Genomic DNA, 26,712 nt, shown 5'->3' with positions numbered 1-26,712 from the left:
AGGCAATTCGAATATATTAAAATGTAGGAATGGGATACAGTACAGGGAAGTTAGATCAAAAACAAGGACAACTTGGAATAAACGAGAATTGCCGCTTTCATTTTCAAGCGACGTTAGAACGCCAGGAAGGTGGACATGAACACGCACTCGTCGAGATTGAACGTCGCATGCCACCAGTTGGAGGGAAAGTAGATGGCTTCGTTGGGGTGCACAACGCACTCGTAAAGGTCGGGATCACCGCTGGCCTTGAGTTGCGGGTAGACATCAAGCACCCATCGCAGCGTGGTCTGGTCTGGATGAAAGTTGGGAACAGTGTGCGGTGGATATAGAAACCATCTGTGAAACGCAACCGTCGATTTGCACAAAGTCAGCATCGTCGACTTTGTTTACGACTACAACCAAAACAACAATGCTCACCGCTTCCTCCCATGAATAGACTCGCTAAACCCACAGCCGTGGTGGTGCATGGGCACTCCAGAGAGGGGGCCCGCCACACCAAAGCTCAGGGCGGAGAGCATGCCGTCGGGCGTGAATGGCGGCTCGACGTAGAACTGGAACAGGTCCTGCCAGTCGGCCCAGTCGTGGTCGCCAAACATGTAGAACGTCTCGTTGCCAAGCATGGTGCGACTCTGCTCGCCCAGCATGGTGTCGACGTACGTCTTGAACGAAATCTTGCGCTTGTCGTACGAGTACGTGTTGGCCGACGACAAGGTCACCGTCCGGTCGCCGTGCGACTCGACCAGCGCCTGTCGCTCGGTGAGTTCTCGGAAGCGGGTGTTTGTCTCGAGGTTGGTCAGGATGACTGGGGTCTTTTCGTGGTATCTGTTTTTTGAGCCAAGATGCACAAGGATGAAACGGGTGAGCTCGTCATGTTCGACAAGTTGGATTTCCATCGGGTCTGAGTTTTCTTCTTCAACAACAACAAGTACCAAAATAAGCAATCCAAACTGACATGCTCAGAAACTGTGCTCGTGTGATTTGCCCTGCGTCCACACGCGCAATGTTGCACGCGGCTAGCTCGCCGTCAAACCCAGGCGGACCCGATCGCCACGTTGCGGCGTTCTCCTGCTCCTGCTGTTCTGCTGTTGCTGCTGCTGCTGCTGCTGCTGCGTTGCGATCCGTGTCTGGCGAGCTGGGAGTCGGCTGCTGCGGTGTGGCGGTCTGGGTCGGCAGCGCAGCCATGTAGCACGACGCCGCTCCCGCGCATGCGTCTCTGTCGTCGTCAGCGCTCGTCCTTGCTGCACAGGCATCCAACGCGTGGTTGTCGGTGGTCGGCGTGGCACCCGCTGGCACGAGCAGAACGAGCAGGACGACGAGCAACGCCGCCCCAGCACCAGCCGTCACTCGTCCACCCCGCGCAACCCCAGCACCCCTCATCCACGAGAAATCCCACAACCAAAAGAGTGACAAAAAGACCGAACAAACGCCGAACAAGCAAAACAGTCAAACACTTGTCGTCGTGGCAAAAAAATGTTTCACTTTGCGCGGTCTTTTTTGTTGGCGTTCTTTTGTTTTTTTGCGATTGTGAAATCCGTCGTTCACAAAAAAAAAGTTCAGCTTGTTTGCTGCAATCGTTGCAAAAAACGCAAAAAGGAAGGGAAAAGTTGCAACGTTTTCACTCTTCATTTTATTTGTGTGTATTTCCATTGCTTTTTCAGTAGTTCTGAGAGCAAAGGTAACCAACAGCGAAGAAGAGAGAAAGCGAGAGAAAGCGAGAGAAAGCGAATGGGGGGAAAAGGCGGTTGGCATGGAACACATGAGGTCCTGAGCCGCCAGCAACGCTAGAACCATTGCATCACCGAGAGAGAGGAGAGAGGAGGCTGCGTTTTTTCGCATTTCGCAGCTATATGCTGTATTGTCAGAGTGTCTTCGTGTCAACTTCGTGGCCTTTTGAGAGAGAGAGAGAGAAAACCTGTGCTGAAGCGTTTTATGCTGTCAGCGTTGAGCACTGTGCACTGCAACAAGCTGTCGGTTCCCCCTTTTGAAGCCTCGCGATTGCTTCTTGAACATTTCGGATTTCGCATTTTCTGTGTGGTCGATTGTATGGGTTCACCGATGGTTTGGTTTGCACTTGGCGCGCAACTGCCAAGAGTTTTGTTGTTTCTGCCTTTTTTTTTTTTTTTTTTTTTTTTTTTCTGTTTTCGTTGAATTTTGATTTCTGTTGATTTCATGGAATGATGGCATTTTCAGCGAAAAGCAACATGAATGGCAAAATGATGTCATTTGTGTTTACATTTTTTTGTTTGAGCTCTGCTCCCTGATTGCACTTGAAACATGCTGAACTAGCAATCGAATCAGAACTTGTTCGTGGAGAAGAAACAGCTCAACGACAATGCTGAAACACGGAGATGAGAGCGAGTGAGCGAAAACGAAACGAATTGCAGGAAAAAACAAAAAACGAAAAGTCAATTCACACGCGGTGCTCGCTTTCCCCCAGCTGTGCATCTCTATCCAGCTGCTTTGGTGTTATAAAATCCAGCATATTTTATTGAGCTGAGATGAAGAGCTGTGGTCGGGCTGGTCTGCTGTGTGCACGATGGCGAGTTTTGTTTCAAACAATCCAGCTGTGCCCATCAACGCTTTTTCCTTCAACCAAGCCAAGTTCGCCCCCATTCGAGACCAAAACCCCCAACAACCCCAACAACCCCCCAACTCGAATGCAATTTATCAAAATGCCAGCACAATCGAAGGCGTTAGAAGGTCATAGCAAAGCGTGCCAGAATGAGACGACCGCCGACGTCAGCATTACGTCGTGTCCTAATTTGGTGTTTGAATCTTTTTATAGCCTTTCGTTTTTCATTTCTTTTCGTTTTTTTCGTTTACATTTCCGTTTAAATAGTCATTTTGTTGTCATTTTTTCAACTTCACTTCAGTCTTTGTTTTGTTGGATCAAAGCATCAACGATTCCAAAAAAAAAAAAACGAAACACGAACAATAACGACAAACCTTCTCGTTTTATTCTTATCTTAGATATCAAAACAACAACAACAACAACAACAACAACCATGCAAACCAAGCGAATCATGGCAAACGCACCCAGCGTCAAGCTCGTCGCGCCGTCCCTGAACAACACCTCGATGTTGTCGATGAACACGCCGTCGTTTGCGTCGTTCGCTTTGAATAATATGGCAGACGGCGCGCAGACGCCCGAGCTCGCAAAGTGGCTCAACGACCACTCGCTCAACTCGGAGGACATTCTGAACGTCTCGGTCTTGCCCGAAAACACTGCTAACAATACCAATACTGCTGCCATGTCGTCGCTGCTCAAGTCGGCCGTGGTCACCCCGCATCCCCACCAGCAGACGGCGGCGTTGATGATGCATTTTACCGCGAAAACCTCCGCTCTGTCGCCCCCGAAGACCGCCGCATACGACCACCACTCCTCGGACTCGGAGGAGTCGGTGGCCACGAGCAGCAACAGCAGCACAACCAACCAGCGACGACGCCGCGCGCAGCAGGACGACAACGACGAGCTGGCTGCTCAGAGCAAGCGTGTCCGCGTTCAAGTTTCCGGAACCGCTGCTGGCAACGACGACGACGACAACGACAACGACAACGAGGCCGATTCTGCCGACGACACTGACTCTGCCTCGTCCGTGTTTGAGGATGCGCAAGAGGGCTTTGTATCGCTGATGGCTGCGAACGGCATCAAGGCGTCGGCCACGGCGTTCAACCCCGCCATGATGAACCACATCTCGGCGGCGCAGGTGTCCTTCTGCCCCGCCCCCATCACTGCCGGCACGGTGCCCTTCTACTCGCCCCCGTCGAGCGAGTGCGATCTGGGCGAGCTGCCGTCGCTCAACGCCGTGCTCAGCCAGGCCAACTCTGCGCTCGCCTCCTCTGCCAGCACCATCTCGGGCGTGATTGCCGGCGACTCGCACTCGTACATTGCCTACTCGAGCCCCCAGGAGTACGACAACGAGCCCATGGCCCCTCGCAAGCGCCGCCGTCCCGCCACCACCGAGGAGGAGCGCCAGTCGCGCCGTCGCGAGCGCAACCGCGTTGCCGCTGTCGTTTGCCGCCAGCGCAAGCAGCGCAACGAGGCGGATCTCAAGGACCGTGTCGGCATGCTCACCCGCGACAACGCGCAGCTCCTCAGCAGCGCCACTCAGCTGCGCCAGACCATCATTGTCCTCAAGAACGCGCTTCTGCGCCACCACCGCACCTGCACCGATCCCGAGATGGAGCTGGCCATCAGCTCGCTCGACGTGGCGACTCCGGCCAGCAATGTCCCGCTGATTGCCATGTAAAACCTTTATTTTCTTTTCTTCCTGATGCTTAGAGTGTGGATTTGCTCTATGGCTATGACCGTTTTCATCGATTTATACTTTTCTAGTTGGCTGTCAATATTGCTGATATGTGAAGATTGCTTTGTGTTGTTAATGCCCCCCCCCGCCTTCAGTTTTTTTACCAAAATGTACTTTTACCCCCTCGTTTTAACATTGGTTTCAAAATTTGAAAGAGCAACGAATGGTGAAGTTTAATGGAACATGATCAACTGCTACTATTCACAACAGAAGATTGCTTGTTATTCCAGCCCTTGTCACCGAGCGCACCCTCTATCGAGTTGTATGCCCCCACGGCAACCTGCGCATGCAACGGTGACACGATGAGCAACAAATATCGAAATCTGGATCACAAAATCACAACTGTGTCCGAAAGATCTCACCATGTGCTGGGCAATATCGCGCACAGTTCGCTCCCAGTCTTCTTGCGATTCTTTCGCCATCGTGTGATCACCGCTTCCTTCGCGCGAGGAGACGTGCGTGAAATTCCTCTCGCGCTGTTTCCTCCAAAACATAAAAAACCAACGATGAAGGTCAGATGCGTCAACGCGATCGCTTGCTATCCGTGCTCCATCTCTCGCCCTCACCTCGATAAACTTGAGCATGGCCTCCTCGTCGCCTGGGAATGGCATGGGGGCGGGATCCGAGAACATGGGCTTTCGCGTCTTGTCGCTCTGCGAAAATTACGAAAAAATGGTGGTGAGTCCTCGGCAAGAACACGGACTGGTACTGCAATCACGGCCATGATGCACAGTACTGCACAACATGCACAGCATGCATGCCATACCCAGACGTCTGGCTTGAGCTTGACAAAGTTAAAGTCAAAGCGTCCGGGATGCTCGACCATGTACAAGACGGTCACTCCGACCACGAACGCAAGTACCATCCGGCCACGCTGCGTCATCAGCAATTGCCGTTTCAACCGAATGTAGAGAATGTACAATGGCGATGGCGGGCGCCACATGTAGAGTATTGGGTCGTTGACGGATTCACGCGACGAGGATGATGATGACTGAGCAGCAGCGGACTGAGCCGCGGACTGCGAGTCGGCATTCTTCGACTGCACTGAGGATGAGCTTGGTCTTGAGATGTGATAGTGTCTAACAGCAGCAGCAGCCAGAGTGAAGCTTGCTGGACTTGGTCTTGCGCTGCTCGACGCGGGCAATGTCAAGCTCACCGCAGCAGCAGCAGTTGTCCGTCGATGCAGCAGACTTGTGCAATGAATAGATTTGCGAGTGAAGCAGTGTTGGAACAGCAGCGCGGCGTTCGGAGTCTGAGCAGTCAGCCGTAGTAGAAGCATCCTTCAATGCCAAAGTGTGACTCTGTGTGACAATGCAACGAAACTGAGACTGGGATCGAATCGAATGGTAGCACCACACGACTCAATTCATCAAAGATAATTTTGTCGAATTTACTTGCGCATTTAGTTGTCCTTGGAGCGCCAGTTCTCTGAGCACAAAGCAGCACCTGCTGCAAGTTTTACAGCTTCGGACGAGTGCTCTGTGCTACTCTGATGAACTGCGATCAAGTGTATTTGTTGATTTTGACTTGTTCACTTTTCATTGCCCAGTCTCAATTTTGTTTTGTCAATTTCCCAATCTGCCGGTCTCAGTTCTGAAACACTTCGTTTCACAACAATGATCAAGCGAGCTCGTTCTACAACGCGGAAGGCGACTGCGACGCGGACTGCAGCAGGACGACGACTCCATGCAGCAGATGACGACGACGACTTTGTAGTGCCGGACGACGACGTCGAGGAAGACGAGGTCGAGGACGACGAACGGACCACCACGCGTCAGGACCAGCAGCAAGTGGACGAGGACGAGGACGAGGACCTCGAGAGCGAGCTGATCAACCTGGGCAGTGCTGCGTCGTCATCGTCGCATCGCCATCAAAGTGGACTGCAACGACGACGACAGCGACGCAGGCACGACGGCGATCTGGACGAGGATGAGGACGATGAGGACGAGCTGCTGAGAAGCGGAACGCTCGAGTCCATCACAGAGGCATGCTTCCTGTTCAATGCACCGTCGAGCTCAAGAGTGGCATCTTCTGCTTCGAAGGGCGGGAGTGGACCGAGTGCCGCGGAGGCAGCAGCGTCAAGCTCGAGCCAGCAAGCGAGCGCATCGAGCAGCAGTCTTGCTGAAGGACGACGGAAGACAAAGCAGGCCTATGGTACGACGGACAATGAGAAAGCCATTCTCGCACCAGCTAGCAGTTGTACCGGATGTCGAAGGTTGGGGATGGGTGTGTGTCGATTCCTGACAAAAATCTCTTGTTTCGCTTTTGTGTTGCTTCTGCCAGGATCGCTTGCCGTTGGCTCGACACAACTTCGCCGCAAGTCATCACGTCTCAACAAGAAGGACGAAGTATCAGAGACGGGGCTGTCCGACTTGCAACAGCGTCACCAGGAAGAGGCCGGCGCAAATTTCGGCGAGAGCTTTCCAAACGAATCCCTCGCATCCATCTCTCTGCGCTACGAGGCATTCCAGACCTGCTGGACGGATGTTCAGAGCGATAGTAAGGAAATTGCCTGTGGTACTTCTCTGCAATCCTCGTTTCGCGCGCTCTGCCTCCGCCTGCTACTCACTCTTCTCTCTCTCTTCTCTCTCCCCTTTACTTGTTCATTTCTCGTGACAGTTCAAAATCTACTCTCCAGCCTTAATCAGCGCGTGTTTGACGAAATCACGAGCTTTCTGCAACAGAGTGGAGGAACTGTTCCACGATCGGAGCCAGCGCCGCCCGTCCCATCGGCCCACGCGTGGCTGGCTGATCTCGTCAAACCGTTCGAGGAAGTCCCTACAGCACTCCTTTATGCCGGAGTGAACGTGATGGACCATTCTGACATGTTTGCAGAGCTCATTCATCAAGTCAAGCGGAGTGTGTCTCCACACGTCATTCTGCTCCAGTCCAAAGACTGTCCAAACCTGCGCAGTCTCATGCGCGCCTTTGTCGAGCAAGCGCTTGTGAGCGGAACTGGCGATGAGGTATGATTTTTTTTTGTGTTGGATGGTGATTGATTTGGAGGAAACCAAACCAATCACGAATCTAATTTGTCGTGTTTCCTGCAGTTCACCGAATTGCCGGAAGAGCTCTGTGTGGACGATGACGACCTTTCAGACGACAGCGATACGGAAGAACAGCCTAAAACTGCCCGTCAATCAACCGTTTCCGGTCCAGCATTTAGCACACTGCTGCGCAGCAAACGCAAAGTTCCCAACCACACCATGGAGACTGTTCAAAGCTGGTATGATGACAAGTACCAACGTACCGGTGCGACACTGTCGGACCAGAACAGCTCTGCTTCTAGTCGAGGCCGGAAACGTCCTGCTGAAGAGGAGGGCTCTGCTGCCTTCGGTGCTCGACCTCCGCTGGTCCTTGTCTTTTCCGACTTTGAGAGCTTCCAACCCAAGGCGGTGCAGGACTTTGTACTGATGTGCAGCAACAGTCGTCGCACACTTCCCATTGTGTTGCTGCTTGGTATTTCGACGTCCGCCGAAGCGGTGAGTCAACGATTGCAATTGGACTGAAAATTCAGCGAGAGAGAGTGAGAGAAAGATTTGGCTGCTGACCCTTTGTGACCCTCTGACAATCAGATTCACCGACTCTTGCCGCAAGTTGTGTTTTCGCGTCTCAAGATGGAAAAGTTCTACCTGCTCCATTCGTCCGTCAACTTGACTGAAATCTTGAGCCGAGTGCTCTTGTCGCCAAGACACCCCTTTCAACTCGGGTACCGGCCGCTGGTGGCGCTTTTGGAAAACTTTTTGTTTGTCAATTTCAGCATCAACTCGTTTGTGCGCGGGCTGCAGTTTGCCATGATGGAGCACTTTGCTGGCAACCCGCTGAGCGGCCTGTGTCTGGTTGCCAAACGGCGCTTTCTCCACGGCTTTTATGCGGATGGCCCATCGGAGGAAGCTGCGCCGACGAGCTCTCCTCGTCACGTCGCCAAACGTGCTCGATCAGAGAGTTCTGCTCCGGCAGCTCCTGACGCCAATATATCTCCGGAGGAGCACCGGCTTGGCTTGCCTGCTGACGTGCTCGAGCAACTGCGCTGCTTTCCATCCTTCCAGGCCCTTGTGGAGGCCCAGCAAGATCGGGATGAGCAGCGTCGCCTCTTGTTGGTTGACGACTACCTCGACCACGTTGCCTCGGACATGCTGGATGCCGTTCAACGCGCGCAGGTGCGCTTCCATGCCGGCGTCCGGATGATGCATGCCATTTCACAGCATGTGCCGCGGTGGCCCATCGGAACCCAGCTGCGTGAGCTTTTGGTGAGCCTGATGTCGTCCGCCGACGGCATGTTTGAGTCTCGAGCGCTCTGCAATGGCGAAGGTCGCGAGGCAGATGATATTTCCTTGGCAGAGGCGTACGCCCTGGCTCTGTCCATTTGCCGCATCATGTCACAAGAGGCCTTCACTGCGTGCTTGACGGCGATTCTCTCCGCTCTTGATGTCCCGCCGTGGATGAGTGCGGCCGAGGCGGCCATGCATCGCAAACTGCTGGGCGAGGACATTTCGAGGCTTTCCGCGCTACGCGACGAGCTCGTCGCACTGGATGAGGGCGATCTCACGGCATCTTCCGACGAAGAGGAAGATGAGACGGAATCCACGCCTGGGGCTTCATCGTCCGCCGCCGCCTCCTCACCCGCCAAAACTGATAGCAGTAATGTTGTTGATGAGACCACTGACATTGCTTCTACTCCCAACCGTCGTGGATCGTCCAAACGCGCGGCAGCAGCGCTTGCCAAGCACGCCGTCGCGACCCTCACCAAGACCGGCGTGGTCCCGGCACTGCCGTCGGCTGCGATTGCCGCATCTGCCGCCGACCTTCCCGTCTTGGCCTCAATGAAGGTCATGGCAGCAGCCTCCGGCGTGTCCTCGCCGCACGTTCGCTCCGGTTTGCCCAACGAAGCCACCAAACGCCGCATGGCCCTGTTGCAGACCGCGTTGGTGCAGCGCAAACGTAAGGTGTTTTCCCGCTTCGAGCGCCTCCGGACAAAGATTGTCGACGGGCTGGATGAGATTTTACGCCGTATTCTAGTATCCCCGTTGTCCTTGCCGCTGCACGAAGCCTTCTATCACCAGTCGAGTGCCAACTTGGTGCGCTCCTTTAGCGGAAGAGCACGCAACTCGGTACACGCAGCGTTAGCGCGACCTTCTCGGTTTATCCGCCGAGTCTTGGGTCAGGAGCACCGTAGCCGAGTGTAAGTTTGTTGGTTGTTGTATTGTGTTACTTGTGTTTGGTTGCTGTTGAAGTGACAAAAAACCCACTCACTCTGAAACACCTGGGAACAGGATTTCAACCATTCCGGATACCTGCATTGTCTATCAATTGTACCGAGAGTGCGGCCGACTCATCAACTTGTACGATTGGCTTCAAGCGTTCGCCGTTGTCGTCGACAATGTGAGCAACGCTGTCGTGCAAACAACGTCCGACAATGACACAGCCAAAGCAACCTCACAGGCTGTGGCTTCGGCATTATTGACACGGAAGCGGCGTGGTCGTAAATCGAAAAGCGACCCGGAACGCTCGAAAGAAGCCACCGAAGACGGCGAGGCTGAGATGGCCGAAGACGATCCCGAGAATGCTGCGGAACCTGCTGAAGGAGAGTCGACGGCCAGTATTTCTCCCGAAATTCAGTAAGTTCCTCCAATTTAGGAGAAGGGAAGAGGAGAAGGGAGGATATTCCACAGCTGCCCGAATTCACTGGTGTTGCCTGATTTGTATTCTGTCTGTCTTTTGCCAAATTGCCAGCGCGCGGTTCATTCGAGCAGTCTCCGAACTGCAATTTATGGGCTTTATCAAGGCCACCTCTCGCAAGACCGATCACGTCTCCAAGCTTACGTGGGGCGCATTGTAGTGGCGGATTGTACTGTCTTTGTGAACAACACCAAAAAAACTGAAAGTTACTGTACCCTAAAATTGAAACAACAAGAACTAACACAATAAAGCCAAAGCAAGTCACACTGGAGATCAAAACTTGACCGACAGCGGGAAGCCCAGACACATCTGAAGAGATCCGATGGCGGTGCGGATCATGGGGTCGTCTTGCGCCATCCGGTGAAGAACGGCATCCGTAAGAGACCCGACTGCGGCTGGCGAGGCTTGTGGCGTCGAAACATCAGCAAGTTGACCCTCGTACCAAGTTTTGAGTGTGTCCAAATGGTCCAGCTCGTTCTTGGAGACAAAGCCAGATGAAACAGCGTGAAAGAGCAGCTCCCAGATGCACGATACCAAGCGCGCAAACTCAGTCCATTCGCCGCAGGACGCATGCATGAAAATGAGGCGAAGACAAGACCGCACCACAAGGACTGCTCGGTCCTCGTACAAGCTGAGCACGGCATCAAGTTGCGTGGCACTGACGAACGATTGCGAGCACAAGCGAGAGCGCGCAGTCACAAAGGTCTGGAAAATGGAGCTGTAAATCTCCATGGCGGCCGGAACCTGCTGTTTGATCAGGAGAATATTGGACTGATCTGCCGCAATTTCGACAAACGCTGCTCCGTAGTTGGGCACAATAGTCCCGTCCATCGCGGTGATGATTGGGCGACGCGGCTGGTCCACTGCGCATGGCTCTCCGTTGCCAACACAGCCTTCAGATGCAGAGTGCGGCGTACCGACGGCAGGAGACGACCCGGCACTCGTTGAACACGAGGGACTCTCGTTGTTCATCTCCAGCGTCGCCTCCTTGACACTCGCCAGCACCACTCGCATGTAGTGGTTGTCTGGCTCGCCCAGGTTCCAGCCAAACTCGCGCCTCGAGCCCAGCGATTTGAAAGGAACGGGCGGGGCGGCGTGCTTGTATCGGTACAAGAAGAGCAAGCGAGTCAACACGGACACATGCACGGCCGTCGGCAGTTTCGAACGAGCGAACGGGCGAAGAATCGCCGTCATAAAGTAGAAGGCGGAGCTGGACGAGTCGCGCTTGACCAGGCCAAATCGGATGAGACGCTCGAGCAAGCTGCGGACGGAATGAGCAAATAAGGCCGAGCACGGCACCAAGGACTTGCAGCCTTCATTGATGGCGCTCGTGAGCGCAAGCCGGCAGGCAGCGTACCGTGAGCTGAGCAGGCGAGCCCCACCGTGGGGCGCAGTCAAACCCTGCTCTTCGGGGCTAATGTTGTAAAATCGCGCTTGCATGTCTTGCTGATACTGCTGCTGTTGCTGCTCGTGCTTTTGCTGCTGTGACTGCTGCTGTTGTCGCTCGACGGCGAGTTGCACATCGAGCATTTCGGTAAAAGTCTTTTGCTCACCAACACACTCGCGAAGTAAATCGAGGGTGAAACGGCCCTCGATCATGCCAATGATGGAGAAGAGCGTGGCGGCTTCAGAGTCGAGCGCGTCGTACGTGACGCCGAGCGATGCATAAAACCCGTACGCGTTGGTGCCAGATGCGGGTCCAGCGACGTCCAGCGTGGCAAGGGGTGATGTTTGCAAGTCGTCGAGAAGCTGGGAGAGCGAGTTTGTAATGAGCTGGCCGGCAAGAATCTCAATGGCAAGCGGCAAGTAACAGACTCGCTCGCAAATCCGGCGAACGAGCGGTTCGTCTTGCGGGGTCAAGGTGAGCTCTGCAGCCGAAAGCGCCGTGTTGGCAAACACTCGGAATGCACTGTCGGGGGTGAGAGCGCCCACCGTGTAGACGGCGTGCGGAACAGCGCGCAGCAGCGAGCCAAAGACGCCACGCTCGCGACTGGTGACAATCACGCGCGTTGAGGCGGGCAGAAACTGGAGCGAGGACCACAACTCTAGCCGGGCGAGATGCGCAGGTCCATTCGACAGCGCAGAAGTCTGGCCCGTAACGGCTTTAAGGCTCTTGGCTTCGAAGGCCTCGCCCAGCGAAAAGTTGTCAATCACAAGCACAGTCGGATGGTCGCGAAGGTGCAGCCGGACTTTGGCCTCGATTTCAGATGGTGCAATTTGGGAGGGCTGCAAGCCGAGCTGTTTGGCGACCGACTCGTAAAATGAGAGACGGTCGGTAAACCGCACAGTGCAGAACTGCTCGATCGTGAGGCAGTTCCACGTCGCCTTTTCCACAAGACCTATGGCATACGCGTCGTTGCAGACTGCCTTGGCGAGTGCCGACTTGCCGACGCCTGCATCACCAGACAGGACGACAATGGGGTGAGTCCGCATCAACTCGACGACCGCAGCACGGTCGGCGTCGCGGCCAATCAAGCGAGAGCCCATGTCTGCGAGAAGAAGCCTCGGTCGTGCAGCTTCAGCGAGGTCCGAGGTAGGATCGCATTGTTCGCTGGGTGTTGACCGGAACACACCTGGCGAAAAAGGCAACGCGTCGACCAATAATGGCGCACAAGCACCCAAGCTCGACGAACGGGCGCTGCTGGTAGTGCAAGCCGACACTGGCGAAACGGGCGCAAGGAGCAAGTTTGTGTCCGAGCCGCCGCTCGGCAGCAAGGGAGGGGAGACCAACGTGGTGTGCGAGCTGCCTGGCGAAGACCAGTTCGACGAGTGCAAAGGGGATGTCAACTCGGACAGAAGCTTGTCGCCATCACAGCTCATATCAGTGGCCGCGTCGACGTTGGGGAAGGGTAGCAGAGCGTTCAGATCGGCCAGGGACATGATGTCAAACGACTGGACTGGGTGCAGCAAACTCAATGTGGCCGTGCCGAGCTGTGGGGTCAGGCTCGAGAGTGTCACTGGCTCGGTTGACAAGTGCTGCATCTCGGCCACCAGTGGCTCGTGTGTTTGGTGGACGGAGATCAAGAACTCATTCAGCGATTCGGTGCCCTGCTGCATCTGAAGCAAGTCGGCCAATTCAGGATCAAACTCGAGCAATCGCTTCCTCGAGGGCGGCATGCTGTTCAACGTGCGTAGTTCGGGCAAATCCAGCAACTCATCGTGCTCCGACGGCGTCAAGCCAAAGTGCGCGTCTCCCGCGAGCGGGGGCAGTGTGTCAAATTCGTCCTCGTCCTCGCCGCTCGCCAAACCCGGATTCAGGGCCACCCGCTTGCGCTGCTGCGCCGGTGGCGATGCCTCGTGGATTGCATTGCCTGACGTGCCATTGTCCATGCCTGCCGGAGCACGGGCGGTCGCTCGGCCTTGCTTTTGAAATCTCCGTGAATGCTCTTGGCCGCGAATGGCAAACGGCTGCGAGACCACCGACGCCAAGAGCACCGACTGTGCACCAGCGCTAGCATTGATGAGGAAGATCTGCACGAGCAGTTCGCATCGATTGCGGTGTGCAAAGTGCTTGTCGAGCTCATAGACGAGCTTTGAGCGGGCGTCGTTCAGGTTGAGCGTGCAGGTGGTTACAAAGCGGTGGCGCGACGGGCCCGATGCTCCGCCACCTCCTCCGCTCGATGGTTCCGTAGTGTTGGCATGCGCACTGCTGCCTTTCACAGTGGCAGCGGCAGACGCAGCCGCACTGAAGATGGGCGCCGAGGGTTCCTCAGCGAACGCGGAGGTTAAACCGGCCGCGTCGAGCTCGCCCAGCAGGCAGAACGGCGGGCTCAGTCCCGCTGCGGCCTGCTCTGAGAGGGTGACGATGGTCGTGAGTGCGTGATCCAGGACGCGGCGCACGAGCACCCGCAGCCCCAGCCGAGCAGCAGCAGCAGCCTGAGGGAGCGCTTCGACTCCGACATCGACATCGACCGTCACCACGTCCGTCCGTCGGAAGACGTTCTTCGAGGTCTTGATGTACTCGTGCTTGAGATCTGGAAAGGTCACCATCACCGGCGGCAGCGGCGAAGGCGACGACATTTTTACTTGGACCTGCAATTTGGTTTTGGCTCAGATTTGCAGATTTGGAGGGGTTTTGAAGAAGTGAATCAGGACTGGGAGTGATGAGGACGCTTCTCTTGGATGATGACAGATGCACTCATGAGATACGTTGCGGTAGGATTGGGGGTGGGATTTCGGGTCGACCTTTCGAGCAATTGGCCAGGTGACGTCTGGTTCGCCGATGCGAGAATGCGCATTGGCAGCCCCTTTCTGCATTTTTAGTACTAAATCATCAATGACATGCTACTGTTTAGTGTTTGGCAAAATCTGAAGGCTCTGCGGCTCCAGTTGTGTCATTTTGTGCTAAAGTTGAATGACTTGCAAATATGTTGCGTTGTTTGGTTTGTGTTTGAATTTGCAGGCAAGTCTGCAAAAGCGCAGTCTCATGCATTCATCAGCGATAGTACATGCTGACAAACTAACGGCCTTGCAACAGGCTCGAATCGGGGTTCCTGGCAGTCTGAGCGGCACCTCGCCGTCCATGCTTCTCTTTTCGCATTCATTTTGCACCCCTTCCGCTTTTATTCCCATCCCTTCAACCCGCTGCTTGGATGTTCCAATGATATTTCCCATCGCTTTGCACCATCCGCGCGGTGACTGCGTGTTGCTTCAGCCTTGGCGGATGGATCCAAATTCGCCTTGTTTCTCAGTCTTCTTTTTCTTTTTCTTTTTTTCGTTTCCCCTTCTTCTCAACCTCTGTCTGTCGCTCGCCATGGCGCGCCGCTTCAACAAAGAGGCCTCGGTCCATTTGCGCATTGGCGAGGGCAAGAATCTCGGCGAGCGCTTTGGGTGAGGGTTTTTTGTTTTGCAAAAGCAAAGAAAAGAAGAAGCCGGGGGGTAGCGACTCTGGGGTCGATTTTGTTAGACCGCCGTATCCGGATTTGTTTGCACGCCGCCCGCGATTTGTTTCTTACTGCCGAGTGCATTTTCTCAATGGTTTCCAATGGCTTTTGTTGCGGTTTTTTTTTTTTTTTTTTTTTTTTTTTGCTTTTTGCTTACTGTTGCTGTTCCATTGAAACCCCCTGTGCCCAGATCGCCGAAGGTGGATCCGTACTGCATCATCAAGGTCAACCATGAGGAAGTGGTGCGGACTGCGACGGCGTGGAAGACGCAGTTCCCGTTCTGGGGCGAAGAGTACGACGTGAGCCTGCCGCTGGACTGGAAGGAGCTCTCCATCTACTGCCTCGACCAGACGACCTTCGACAGCAAGGGCACGGTTGTGCTAGGTGAGATGAGATGAGATGAGATGAGCGAGAGAGAGCGCGCCAAGTTGCCGAGGTTTGGGCGGTGCAGAGTCGGATTGGAAGGGATTTGCTGGTGGTTGTCAAGGAACGATTAGTGAACAACACAGTAGCGCGATTTGTTTCAACCAACCGCAAACAAAAAGAGATACTACCGGACACTACGACTTACCAAATTCTCACTCTCAATCTCGAATGCTCCTTGTTTTTCAATCGGACGTTTGTTGTGGCAAAAACAAACAAACAAAACAGGAAAAATCACACTCAACCGCAAAAATCTGCTCAGCGTGCGCGGACACACGATCGAACAGTGGTACCCGCTGAGCCCGGCAGACCGCGTCGACGACGTGCGCGGAGAGCTCTACCTGGATTTGCGGCTGCACCATCGCGGGTTTGTCTCGGACCGCACCAAGGGCAAGAGCCGGGAGTCGCCGTACGAGGTCGTCGTCACGGTGGTGGAGGCGCGCGGTTTGCCGTCGCGCGATGACGACAAGCGCGCCGCATCGGGCAACCACGCGGCATCCAGTGTTGCAAACGGACGCGTGCTCGCCAACCCGTGCGTGCGCATGTGCGTGCAGGTCGAGGGCGAAACGAGCCTGGTCGAGCAGACGAGCACCGTCTGCCTCAACACGTTGTGCCCGAACTGGAACTCGTCTTACTTTACCTTTGAGCTGGCCGAAAACGATTTTGGCTCGTGGGACGACTCGGCCACGCTGTTTGTCACCATGGTCGACGTCATGGACGACGGCCAGGAGCGCTTCCTCGGCGAGGTGACGATTCCGCTGATCGAGCTGGATCTCGATCGCTCTGTTGGTGCGTGGTACTCGCTGTTCCCGCGACAGGACGCTGTGTCGATGGCCGTGACCGCCGCAGCCACGGCCTCGGCTCTGGATGGCGCAGGTGTCGGCCTTGCCATCAGCCCGACGTCGGCGCCGCGTCCCTTCACATTCTCGACCACGGCCGAGCCTTCGACCCGCGCGTCCATTTCCTTGTCGGGTGACTATCGCACGTCCATCATCCAGCGCACCGAATCCTCCGGACAGACCTCACAGTCCTCTGTTGCGAAAATGGGCGCCATCCGTCTCAAGATCAAGTACGAGGAAGACGACGTGCTCCCCATCTCGCATTACGACCCCTTGCTCAAGCTGCTGTTGGGTAGTCTGAACGGTCCCGAAGCCCTGACCACTGGCGCGATTGCTCTGCTGGAGGACGTCATGAGCGATCGTGAGGATGTGGCGCGCGCCCTCATCAAAATCTTCCTCGACCAGGAGCTGGTGACGCCATTGCTCAATGCGCTGGCCAGTCGCGAAATCAAGAGCATTGTGCAGCCAACCACCCTCTTCCGCGGCAGCTCGCTCGCCAGCAAGTCGGTGGAGCAGTTTTTGAAAATGACGGCCATGCAGTACCTCAACACCACCCTCAAGGGTGTGGTCGACTCGATCTTTGCCGAGAAGCTCTCGTGCGAGATTGACCCCAATAAGCTGCCAAAGGGCCAAGATGCTAGCACGAACGCGTCGCAGATTGAGCGCAACTCGGCCAACCTCCGACTGTACAGCAGCCGTCTGCTCGACGCCATTTCCTCTTCTGTTGACGCCTGTCCGCTGGCTGTGCGCCAAGTGTTCAAGTACCTCCAAGAGCGCGTCCTGGAGCGATTCTCGGACGACAAGGCCTATCTGCACCTGCGCTATGTCGTCGTTTCGGGCTTTCTCTTCCTCCGCTTCTTCTCGCCCGCCCTGCTCGCTCCCAAGACCTATGGCTTGAGTGACGAGCACCCGGACGCCGCGACTGCCCGCACACTGACCTTGGTGGCCAAAATTCTGCAAAACTTGGGCAATCTCGGGCAACGCGCAGGCAACAAGGAGCAGTACATGAGCGCGGTCGACACGTTCATTGTCGAAAACGTCGCTCGCGTGCGCTCGTTCATCGACCATCTGACTGCTGTCAGTGGTGCCATTGAGTTTACCAACCAAGCCGCCAACCACCGGCTGCGCAACGAAAGCTCCAAAGAAGGCGAGCTCTTCAAGCTTGTCCGCAAAAATGGCGTCGAGGTCGGAGCCAAGCCCACCTTTGTGCGACGCTCCTTCCAGATTGACGACCGAGCCGTCTCTTACTTTGACGACGGCGAGATTGCCGGACGCATTCGCGCGGAAGATGTCGTGGCCATCGAAAAGGTCGACCAGGCGGCGTTCAACCGGCCCCACATGATTCAGATGATCTCTAGCAACCGACGCCACGCCGACCAGATCTTGTACGTGGCCGCGAGCGATGTCAATGAGCAAAACGAGTGGCTGTCCGCCTTCCGAAACTTTGCTGGCCGCAATCCCAACGCTCGCCAGCACTACCACCCTGGTGGCTACCGCGGCAACCGCTGGACGTGCTGCAAGCTCACGGATTCAGCTGCCGAAGGCTGTAACATGACGCACCCAATCGCTGCGTCCATGGATTTGCGCACCTCCTCCGTCTCGCGCGAGCTCCATCGCCTGTACCGCCAGTTTGCGCTCGGTCTGCCCAAGCTTGTGAGCTCTTACTTGAACAACTCCAAGCTCGTGACTGCGGTCGTCACTGCTGCATCCATGAATGGCGGCACTCTCACGGCCGCCGCCGCCGCCGCCGCAGCCATCGAGGCCGCCCAAGATCGCGTCTCCCAGCGCAAAGCCTACACTGTCCGTCAGCTTGAAGTAGTTGTGGACGATATTGCTCAGTACACTGGTGTCGTATGAGCGCGCGAGAAGTCGCCACGCAACGCCTCGAGGTAGTTTGTTTGTTTAGCTATTTTTTTTTTCGTTTGTGTGTGTGTGTGTGTGTGAAGCCACAGGGCACAAGGTCCTTGTGTTGTTACAGTTGTTGGTGTGTATGAAGTGTGTATCGCGAGCAGATAGGCACACTGGTGTGTCGCTGTTCATTGTGTTTCGGTTTGCCATTAAAAAGGTTGGAAATATGCATTTTTCTGTCATCGTCCACCTGTTCAAGGCGTTGTATTCAGGCGCATAGGCCTGGACAATACACGCATATACAATGGGCGAACTGCTCATGTTGACGGGGTTGGTTGTTGCTTGGTTTCCCATTCTTGAGGTGTGTAGGTTTTCTGTGTTGCAGAGTTTCGTTGAGTTGAGCATCCATCTCATCAGCCCACATCGCCACAAACAGGGCCATCATTCATCTGCACACCTGCGAAAAGGCGTGGATACCCTTGAGTTCTTCCACCAGTGTCTCGTTGACCAGTCTGCGCAAATCAGATTGCAAGTCCCATAGTATCAGTACAGCTCCCGCCTCGATTTCCCCCTCCTCCGGGTCAATATTGCATCCGTTAGCAACTATTCTCCTCATTCATTTCCGCATCAAAAATGCATGAAATGGAGCGCGATCCGGTGCAGATGTTGGCCTCCAAAACGCTTGATAAAACTTGCCTGTGGCGCTGCAGCAGCTTCTTGCCCTCGAACTGTGGCGACACAATCACGGCCTGCCATTCAAACCATTGAACAAGTAACAAAAAATCACAAACTCATTGAGACCGATCCACGAGCAATGAGACCAGCATTCGTCGCCAATGCAAAACGCAGCCAACACGAACCTCAAACTTGGCGCCGCAGCCACCGCTGACGTCGACGACCTCCTGCCAACGGACATCGTCATCAGCCAATCAGTTAGCTTGGTCATTTCATGTGATCTCGGCGAGTCAAGTGCAGAGAAGGAAGGAGGACGGGCGGCAGGCTGCTTACCACATGCGTTGCTTGGAGCGCAGCGACCAGCTTTGACTGAAGCGCGTCTGCCATTGATGAAGATGACGATGATGATGATGATAAAGGAGAAAGAAGAGTGAGTGAATGAGAAATGACAAATTAGAAATAACAGTCAAAAGGGAGTGAAACTGAGATTCAAAAGTGCTCGCTCAGTTTGCTCAGATTCACAGGTCCTCATACGACCGAGTAGATCGAGAGTTTGACCGAAAAAGCAAACGTAACATCAACCCCTTTTATTTTCAATTTTCCTTGCTTGAAGCACTGAGATTTTCAGTCTTCGTTCATCATGTTTCTGAGCCGATTTCTGCTGGCACCAATCTCGCGTCTTCCCAGCGGCGCTGCAGCCGCTCTCGGACGCAGTGCTGCGACGCTGGCGACCCATCCAAACCCCATGTGGAAGCGGACTGCCATCCAAGGCACGGGCGTCGGTGTCAAGTTCACCGCCACAGCAGACAAGCACACTGTAACCAATGCGACAAAGTTTGCCGATCAACGCTGTGAATTTGTGCTGACCAAGCACAAGCATCGCCAACTTGAATGGATATGTTTTTTTTTTTTTGGGGGGGGGGTAGGTTGTGACGGACGAGCCGGTCAAGTTGGGTGGAACGGATTCAGCGACAACGCCATTGCATACACTGCTGGTCGCACTTTGTGGATGTGAACAGGCCACCGCTGCATTCATCTCAAAGAAGCTTGGATTTACAATCGATTCCATTGACATGCAGATCGAAGGCGAGCTGGGTGAGTTTTCTTTTTTTGTAGAGTTGTTTCTGGCTGGAAATTCTTTGTTTGGGAACTTGCCAAGTCTGCTGTGAAACCGAACGATGCTCACCGTTGGACAAAACTGACGTGCTTGTCTGGACTGGTGCTGAACAGACGTTCGAGGTATTATTGGTGTCGAAAGTGTTCCGGCGCGCTTCCAAACCGTGCGTGGAACGGCGCTTGTCAAGACGAGCGCGTCACAGGAGCAGATTGATGGCCTCAAGAAGGAAGTGATGCTCAAGTGCCCCATTGCCAATCTGTTTACAGCAGCTGGTGTCAAGATGGAGGTCGAGTGGCGAAAGGCATGATGGTGAGGATGTTGAGGATGCTGATCGTGCAACAAGTACAACACAGTACAAATAAAAAGTTCTGGTCTGCGGGGCGCCTGGTGTCTGAAACTTTGTGAACTATTTACCACGCAATACATACAGCATGCACTCATATTGGGACACGGAACGCGCGCAATGGCTTGACAGGAGGTGCAAAAATTCTTGTTCCGCCAAACTCAAGTATGCCTTCCCGGCATGCACGGACCTCAATAATCGATGTGACCACCCTTGGCTTTGATGCAAGCCTGAATCCGGGTCGGCATTGAATCGATGAGCTTGCGACAGTACGCGGGAGTGACATGTTCCTCCGACCACTTCTGCATGTCCCGCCACAGCTCCGCTTGGTTGGATGGATGATATTGCGCCAGCACCCCACGCTGTATGAACGACCACATGTTTTCTATGGGGTTTAGGTCGGGGCTGTAGGGCGGCCAGGGCAGAACGTTGACTTGATGAAGCTCCAGCCACTCTTCGACAACTTTGCTGGTGCGCGCTGGAGCGTTGTCCTGCTGGTAGATGAAGTTGCTTCCAATTCCCAATTTGTCCAGGCCTTTCCAAAAGTGAGTGTCTAGCAACTTCGCGTACTGGTGAGCGCCGAGGTTGCCCTCGATAGGAATGAGGGGGAAACAACCGCGTCGAGAGACAGCGCTCCAAATGTGAATTCGGCTTCCTCCCTGCTGCAATGTTTCTTTGACCATGCCCGGCGCAAGCCGCTCTCCTCGCTTCCGCCAAACTCGTCCACGGTGAGAAGATGAATGGATCTTGATGAAGGCTTCGTCCGAGAAGATTACGGTGCGCCACTGCGCGACAGTCCAGCTCGCATGGTCGCGACAAAATTTGAGGCGTTTTTGACGATCCTTCCGAGTGAGCTTGAGCTTTGTAACGCGTAGAGCATTGACGTACTTCATCGCATGCAGCTCGTTTTGCACCGTGGAAGAGCTTGGGTGTCGACCATCTTTCAGCGTTAGTGCGGCGGCTGCAGCTCCACTAGTGATGCCTGGGGTGCTCGAGACGAGGCGCGCGAGGCGTCGGCGGTCGCGGTCATCGAGCAATTTCGGGCGACCAGAGCGCGGCGCATCCTCCCGCGCGACACCAGTAGGACATTGTTGTATAATGCGCCGAATACTACGCAGAGACAGGCCAGATTGAGCCGCGATTTCAGGATGAGTCGCGCCTTGACGGAGAAGATCCAGCACAGCTTGGCGCCGCTCCCGTCGCTCGATCTGCTTGGGTGTCCCCGTCCCCGTTGGAGTACGCATGTCCTAGATGAAAATAGAGTGTGCTGGAGTAGAACGCAGGCGGCGGAAATATGCACGGCGGCCCTGGTCTGAGAAACCGCTAAAAGTCGTTTCCCGCCATTTTGACGGCTTACGAGTTTTGGCGGGAAACGACGGCGTTGAACTTGTTTCGGAGCAATGATTGGTGGTTTTGAATATGCACATCGCTCATGCCACATTGCGATATTAAAATGGCAGTTCAAGTTCAGGAAAAGTGAGAAAATGTCGATCTGCAGTAGTCTATTGGAACAGCATCAAGGATTTCGAGTCCGCATTCAATTTGAACCAGCAACACAGGTTTACACCAACACCTGTAAAGAAGACACTGCAACATCAATAAAACGACATCTTCCGCTTGTCATCAAGGATCCAATGTCACAAGGATACTGCCAAAGGATGGGCGATCGGCTGCAAAGTCTTCAAGACACTCGAGTGCAAGGTTGACAAGCTCGCCGACGCTCTGGCCCTCGGCTTCGGTTGGGTGGAGAGCCGAGTCCAGCATCTCAATGCATTTTTGGTTGTTCGCAGCCTTTCGCGCAGTTCTTTTCAGCAGAATACCGGGTTTGGCTGCAGTGACCAATTCCAGTAGAATCATGCCAAAGGCGTAGACATCCGTCTTGATAGTCATTCGGCCTGACTCAAGATACTCGGGACACATGTACACCTTTGTGCCCTGAACGTTCTGCGTACGAACGTAGCTCTGATCATCGAGCTGGGCAACGCGAACAAGACCAAAATCAGACACTTTGGCGTTAAAGTATGCGTCCAAAAGAACATTGTCCGGTTTGAGATCAAGGTGGAACAGAACATGGTCAGGGAAGGCTGTTTGCACGTAGTGCATGCCGCGGGACACATCAGCCGCAATGCGATGACGCTGGGCCCAGGTCAGTGGAGGTGTGTTGTTCTTGCAATCCAAGCGATCGCGAACAGAACCATTGGGCATAAACTCGTACACCAAGCAATACTCATCGTGACTGTTGGCATAAGACAGAATCGCAATAATGTTGGGGTGACGGAATTGAGACAGAGTGTCCAATTCTGATTGAAATGCGACATAGTTGTGGATGGATTCAGCCGACACCCGCTTAATGGCAACACGAGGGCCAGGCAAGGTGGCGCCGTACACGCGACTAAACGCTCCTGTGCCGAGCAGAGAATCGGCATCAAAATTGTTCGTGGCGGCGACAAGAGTTGCGAGAGGAACTTGCAAGATGGTGCCGTCAAAATTCGATGCGGATCCAACAGCGGGCTGATTGCGCTCGAAAACATCAATCCGATCAAGAGCTGCCTTGAGTTCATGATCCTTGGCAGCGAGTTCAGAGCGAAGTTGTTGCAGGTCCTGGAGGTTGGTAGCGAGTTCTTGCTCGTTGGTAGCGAGCATTTGGTCCTTGACAGCGAGATCAGAGCGAAGTTGTTGCAGCTCTTGCTCTTGGGCAGCGAGCTGCTGCTTGCTGGTTGCAAACTCCTGGTCTTTAGAAGCGAGCTCCTGCTCGTTGGTTGCCAGCTTGGAGCGTAATTGCTGAATCTCAGTCGCAGCCTTTGCTGCGGCACCAGCTGCAATCTGAGCCAATTCGGCTGGCGATGGAGCAAGTGAATGGTTTGTTGTTCAAGCGCTTTGTGCAAGAAACCAGTCAAAAATGCAGAGCCTTACAACAATGTACAAGTGATATTGCCCGTTTGCCTGAGTGCAGTGGTTCCAGCGTTGCTCAGGAAGTTATCTTTCAAACTGCAAACATTTCATTGTTTCATCGGCAGATTGTCGCATGAGCTCACGACCTTCAGAGCGTCCTGAAGCAATCAATGCTTACTGGAGGTCAGTCAGCGTGGTGTTCACTTTGAGCGCCTCAGCAATCACTTGCGCTCCAGCGTCGCCAATCTGGTTGCCATTCAGTCTGCACATGCCTTGCATCAGTGAGCACTTTTTACTGTGCTCTGCTACATCACCACCCACATGCATCGGTACTTGTGAGGTAGCTTACGCGAGATGACGCAAGGTCTGGTTCTCTTTGAGAGCCTCAGCAAAAGCCTGCGCTCCAGCATGGCCAATTTGATTCTCGTATAGGCTGTCCATCCCTCCAACAGTGAGTACCCTTACTGCCCTCTGTTGGATCGCCATTCTCATGCACCAGTCAAAGTGAGATTTCTTACCCGAGACCAGTCAGCGTCGAGTTTGCTTGAATTGCCTCAGCGATTGCTCGAGCTCCAGCATCGCCAATTTGATTCTGACCCAGACTATCCAACTCCTCCATCAGTGAGCCACACGTAACACCCTCTATTGCATCACCCATTCTCATGCATCCGTCAAAGTGAGATGCTTTACAAGAGTGTGTCCAGCGTCGTGTTCACTTTGAGGCCCTCAGCAATTGCCTGGGCGTCCGCATCGCTAAGCTGTTTGCCAATCAGACTGTCAAATTCGTCAGCGCACGCTCTGTCACGCTTGCTTTTCCATAGACTCGGCTTTTTCTTACTGGAGCACTCCACTCGCATTCTTGGCAAGTTCAAACAGCTCGCGCTGAGTTGGATTCATACTCTGCATGTGGAAGCGAAATCTGGAAACAAAAATACAAAAAATGGACTGCGCATTTCCCGATTCGTACTTTTGGCTCTTCTGTTCATAGTTCGTGAGCTAGAGCGGAGAGCTCAAATGCATGTACTGGGTGTGTTCAATCTTGGTCGTAACATCAACGGAATCGCCACTGAAGCTTGCGCTGTACGCGGGCGCTGAACAAACAGCTAGTCATGATGCTCCGAAAATGCGAACAAACCACACAGCCAAAACACAAAACCAGTCAAAATACAAATACAAACAAATTCAGCTTAACAGCAAGAGCCCAGTACTCTGCGAGAGCGAGGACAGAGCAAAGTTGAGTACAGGTGGGGTTTGTTGGTGCCAGTGACGGTCGCTCTGGCACAGCTGAGGGGGAGAGGCTCTCTGACATCCAGTCTTAGTCTATGCTACGTTGAATACTGTAGTGTTTTGACCGAAAAGCGTTGCAGATATTCCAGATCCAATGCAACTAGCTTCATTGATTAAAAAAAGCACATTTACAACGAGAGAAACAGTGGCCAAGATGTAATTGGCGCAGATTGAGCATCAAAACACGCACTTGCCATTTTTTTTTTAAAGGGTGCGCGAAATAATGTCCTTCATGATCTCGCTCGTGCCACCATAGATGCGCTGAACACGAGCGTCGGCGTAGGCGCGAGCAGCAGTGTACTCCCACATGAAACCATAGCCACCATGCAGCTGCAGGCATTCGTCGGTGATCTTTGCAAGCATGTCACCAGCGTGCAGCTTGGCAATGGCCGCGGCGACGGGGTCGAGCTTGCCCTGGTTCTGGAGCTCGAGGCAGCTGTATGAACGCGTGAAGAGAGTCGAACAGTGAGGATGGCGAAATTGGTCTCGGGGCATGGCCCAAAGAAGACCAGCACAAACCCAGCCCCCAAACTCCAGAAACTCACCGATCAATGAAAACTCGGCCAACAGACAGCTGCGTCTTCATCTCTGCCAGCTTGAACTTGGTGTTCTGGAACGAGGCAATCGACTTGCCGAAGGCTTGGCGTTCGTTGACGTACTTGACAGTGTCGGCAAAGACACCCTCGGCCGAAGCCTGGGAGAGCACGCCAATGACAAGACGCTCAGTGCCGAGCTCTTGCATAAGGTACTTGAAGCCGTGGTTTTCCTTGCCAAGCAAGTTGGACGCGGGGACGCGGACATTGTCAAAGAAGAGCTCGGAGGTGTCTTGAGCCTTGAGGCCGAGCTTCTTCAGGTTGCGGCCTGTAGGGATGGTTTCAAAAAAAATCAAGCAGGTCAGCATCAAAGTTGGCATAAGCAGGTGGAGAAACGAGCAATCATCAGCCATGAAAATCCATACCACGCTGGAAGCCGGGACGGTCGGTCTCGACAAGAATCAGGGAAGTGCCGTGGGCACCCTTGCTCGGATCGGTCTTGGCGACGAGCACGATAATGTCAGCCATCTGGCCGTTGGAGATGAAAATCTTGGAGCCGTTAATGACATAATCGTCGCCATCGCGCACGGCGGTGGTCTTGATGCCCTGAAGATCGCTGCCAGCAGATGGCTCGGACATGCCGATGGCGCTGATGGCCTTGCCTTGGCACATGAGCGGGATCCACTTTTGCTTTTGCTCTTCCGAGCCGTAGTGCAGAATGTACCTGTATTGTGGATGGTTTCGTGAGAGGTTTAGCGATTGTTATGCCTGGTCCATTTCCCAGTAGCTCCCAAAAAAAAGGAGTTGCCAGTCACATTCTGAAAATATTGTACATACGGAATGATAATATCCGAGTGGAGCGAGAAGCCCGGGCCAGAGAGCTGAAGACGAAGCTGCTCCTCGACAGCAATCGCAGCGTGGAAAGCATCACCACCGCCACCGCCGTACTCGACGGGGATGGTCGTACCAAGCAGGCCCTGTTAAATTGCACATTGAGTCATGGGTGATTGTGAGTCTGAGTGTCTGAGATTGTTGGTCAACGCGTTTTCTTCTTGATCTGTCTCCTCTCTCTCTCTCTATCTCCCTCCCGCAACGCTCCATCAGTAACCCGGATCAGTAGTTTGGCGCTCATTCCAACGACATTACGATGCAGATCGCGTGTTTTTGCAACAAGCATTGAGTGAGTGGGTGACCTCCTCAATTGCCTTTTCAAAATCCCTGGCTTTTTGCTTTCGACCACAATTCCAGCTTTTTCGTTTCAATCCAATCAACACACAACAAAAAAAAAAAGCGAGCTTCAACTCAAAACAGCCAACCTTCAAAAATGAAAGGGAAAAAAAAAAACAAAAATCTCAAAAAGAACAATAAAAATAAATAAAAATAAACAAAATTATAAATAAAAATAAAAATAAATAAAAATAAATCCGCTTTTTTTTTTTTTTGTTTTTTTCCCCAATTTCAATTTCAAAAAACAACGTGATTTTCGGCTTCTTTCTTCCATTGCTTTACCGCAGCGCCGGCCTTCTCCCAGACCTCGCGGGAGACCATTCCGTCCTGCTCCCACTTTGCGTGGTGCGGGGCAACCTCCGTCTCGAAGAAGCGGCGGGCGGCGTCGCGGAAGATGCGGTGCTCGTCGGTCAACTGCGGGCGCTCGTCGAACGGCGAAACGTACGCCTGCTGCTTGGACGATCCAGCACCCGCGGCAGCACGAGCAGCAGAAGCGCCCATCGACAGCAGTGCGCGCGGCTGCTGGTGTTGCTGTTGGATTGACGCCGCGGTCGATTGCGTCAGGCGACGAGCGCAAGTCAGTGCAACGCGAGACAGCATTATTAGGGGATTTTTGATTATAAACGGTTTCGAGATAGAAGACTGAATCTGAAACAACT

At 53.9% G+C, this 26,712-nt stretch overlaps 10 protein-coding genes across 10 annotated transcripts; 4 read left to right on the top strand and 6 right to left on the bottom strand.

Moving 5' to 3' along the window:
* Window positions 1-16: 16 nt before the first annotated feature.
* CAOG_07162 (jumonji domain containing 8) lies at window positions 17-1,456 on the bottom strand. The gene is made up of 3 exons (XM_004343836.2): window positions 953-1,456; window positions 418-822; window positions 17-336 (listed from the first exon to the last, which is right to left on the bottom strand). The coding sequence occupies exons 1-3, from the start codon at window positions 1,375-1,377 to the stop codon at window positions 114-116; spliced, it is 1,053 nt and encodes a 350-aa protein (XP_004343886.2). The 5' UTR covers window positions 1,378-1,456; the 3' UTR covers window positions 17-113.
* A 178-nt stretch (window positions 1,457-1,634) lies between these two features.
* On the top strand, window positions 1,635-4,438 carry CAOG_07161 (hypothetical protein). The gene is made up of 2 exons (XM_004343835.2): window positions 1,635-1,675; window positions 2,971-4,438. The coding sequence occupies exon 2, from the start codon at window positions 3,006-3,008 to the stop codon at window positions 4,248-4,250; it is 1,245 nt and encodes a 414-aa protein (XP_004343885.2). The 5' UTR covers window positions 1,635-1,675; window positions 2,971-3,005; the 3' UTR covers window positions 4,251-4,438.
* A 23-nt stretch (window positions 4,439-4,461) lies between these two features.
* Window positions 4,462-5,625, bottom strand: CAOG_07160 (hypothetical protein). The gene is made up of 4 exons (XM_004343834.2): window positions 5,074-5,625; window positions 4,874-4,960; window positions 4,670-4,783; window positions 4,462-4,587 (listed from the first exon to the last, which is right to left on the bottom strand). Exons 1-4 carry the CDS (start codon window positions 5,584-5,586, stop codon window positions 4,495-4,497), a joined length of 807 nt encoding a protein of 268 aa, XP_004343884.1. The 5' UTR covers window positions 5,587-5,625; the 3' UTR covers window positions 4,462-4,494.
* Window positions 5,626-5,923: 298 nt separating this feature from the next.
* CAOG_07159 (origin recognition complex ORC subunit 3) lies at window positions 5,924-10,146 on the top strand (the record flags this gene model as incomplete). The annotated part of the gene is made up of 7 exons (XM_004343833.1): window positions 5,924-6,461; window positions 6,591-6,806; window positions 6,927-7,273; window positions 7,358-7,789; window positions 7,883-9,489; window positions 9,581-9,925; window positions 10,041-10,146. 7 exons carry the CDS (start codon window positions 5,924-5,926, stop codon window positions 10,144-10,146), a joined length of 3,591 nt encoding a protein of 1,196 aa, XP_004343883.1.
* A 2-nt stretch (window positions 10,147-10,148) lies between these two features.
* On the bottom strand, window positions 10,149-14,070 carry CAOG_07158 (hypothetical protein). The gene has a single exon (XM_004343832.2). The coding sequence runs from the start codon at window positions 14,004-14,006 to the stop codon at window positions 10,260-10,262; it is 3,747 nt and encodes a 1,248-aa protein (XP_004343882.1). The 5' UTR covers window positions 14,007-14,070; the 3' UTR covers window positions 10,149-10,259.
* A 616-nt stretch (window positions 14,071-14,686) lies between these two features.
* On the top strand, window positions 14,687-18,203 carry CAOG_07157 (hypothetical protein). The gene is made up of 3 exons (XM_004343831.2): window positions 14,687-14,816; window positions 15,060-15,253; window positions 15,521-18,203. Exons 1-3 carry the CDS (start codon window positions 14,740-14,742, stop codon window positions 17,986-17,988), a joined length of 2,739 nt encoding a protein of 912 aa, XP_004343881.2. The 5' UTR covers window positions 14,687-14,739; the 3' UTR covers window positions 17,989-18,203.
* Window positions 18,204-19,295: 1,092 nt separating this feature from the next.
* On the top strand, window positions 19,296-20,205 carry CAOG_07156 (hypothetical protein). Its single transcript, XM_004343830.2, has 3 exons — window positions 19,296-19,471; window positions 19,581-19,749; window positions 19,885-20,205. The coding sequence occupies exons 1-3, from the start codon at window positions 19,400-19,402 to the stop codon at window positions 20,076-20,078; spliced, it is 435 nt and encodes a 144-aa protein (XP_004343880.2). The 5' UTR covers window positions 19,296-19,399; the 3' UTR covers window positions 20,079-20,205.
* Window positions 20,206-20,305: 100 nt separating this feature from the next.
* On the bottom strand, window positions 20,306-21,358 carry CAOG_09047 (hypothetical protein; the record flags this gene model as incomplete). Its single annotated transcript, XM_011272433.1, has 1 exon — window positions 20,306-21,358. One exon carries the CDS (start codon window positions 21,356-21,358, stop codon window positions 20,306-20,308), a length of 1,053 nt encoding a protein of 350 aa, XP_011270735.1.
* A 379-nt stretch (window positions 21,359-21,737) lies between these two features.
* Window positions 21,738-23,909, bottom strand: CAOG_07155 (hypothetical protein; the record flags this gene model as incomplete). Its single annotated transcript, XM_004343829.2, has 7 exons — window positions 23,845-23,909; window positions 23,697-23,780; window positions 23,525-23,608; window positions 23,356-23,439; window positions 23,185-23,268; window positions 23,038-23,102; window positions 21,738-22,924 (listed from the first exon to the last, which is right to left on the bottom strand). Exons 1-7 carry the CDS (start codon window positions 23,901-23,903, stop codon window positions 21,738-21,740), a joined length of 1,647 nt encoding a protein of 548 aa, XP_004343879.2. The 5' UTR covers window positions 23,904-23,909.
* A 444-nt stretch (window positions 23,910-24,353) lies between these two features.
* Window positions 24,354-26,696, bottom strand: CAOG_07154 (acyl-CoA dehydrogenase). Its single transcript, XM_004343828.2, has 5 exons — window positions 26,336-26,696; window positions 25,664-25,803; window positions 25,252-25,550; window positions 24,839-25,154; window positions 24,354-24,729 (listed from the first exon to the last, which is right to left on the bottom strand). Exons 1-5 carry the CDS (start codon window positions 26,651-26,653, stop codon window positions 24,498-24,500), a joined length of 1,305 nt encoding a protein of 434 aa, XP_004343878.2. The 5' UTR covers window positions 26,654-26,696; the 3' UTR covers window positions 24,354-24,497.
* Window positions 26,697-26,712: the final 16 nt, after the last annotated feature.

The sequence above is a fragment of the Capsaspora owczarzaki genome (assembly GCF_000151315.2).
Source record: "Capsaspora owczarzaki ATCC 30864 unplaced genomic scaffold supercont2.13, whole genome shotgun sequence".
NCBI classification, from domain to species: Eukaryota; class Filasterea; order Ministeriida; family Capsasporidae; genus Capsaspora; species Capsaspora owczarzaki.
The sequence above is the reverse complement of the archived record's forward strand: the minus strand, read 5'-3'. Positions and strand labels throughout refer to the sequence as shown.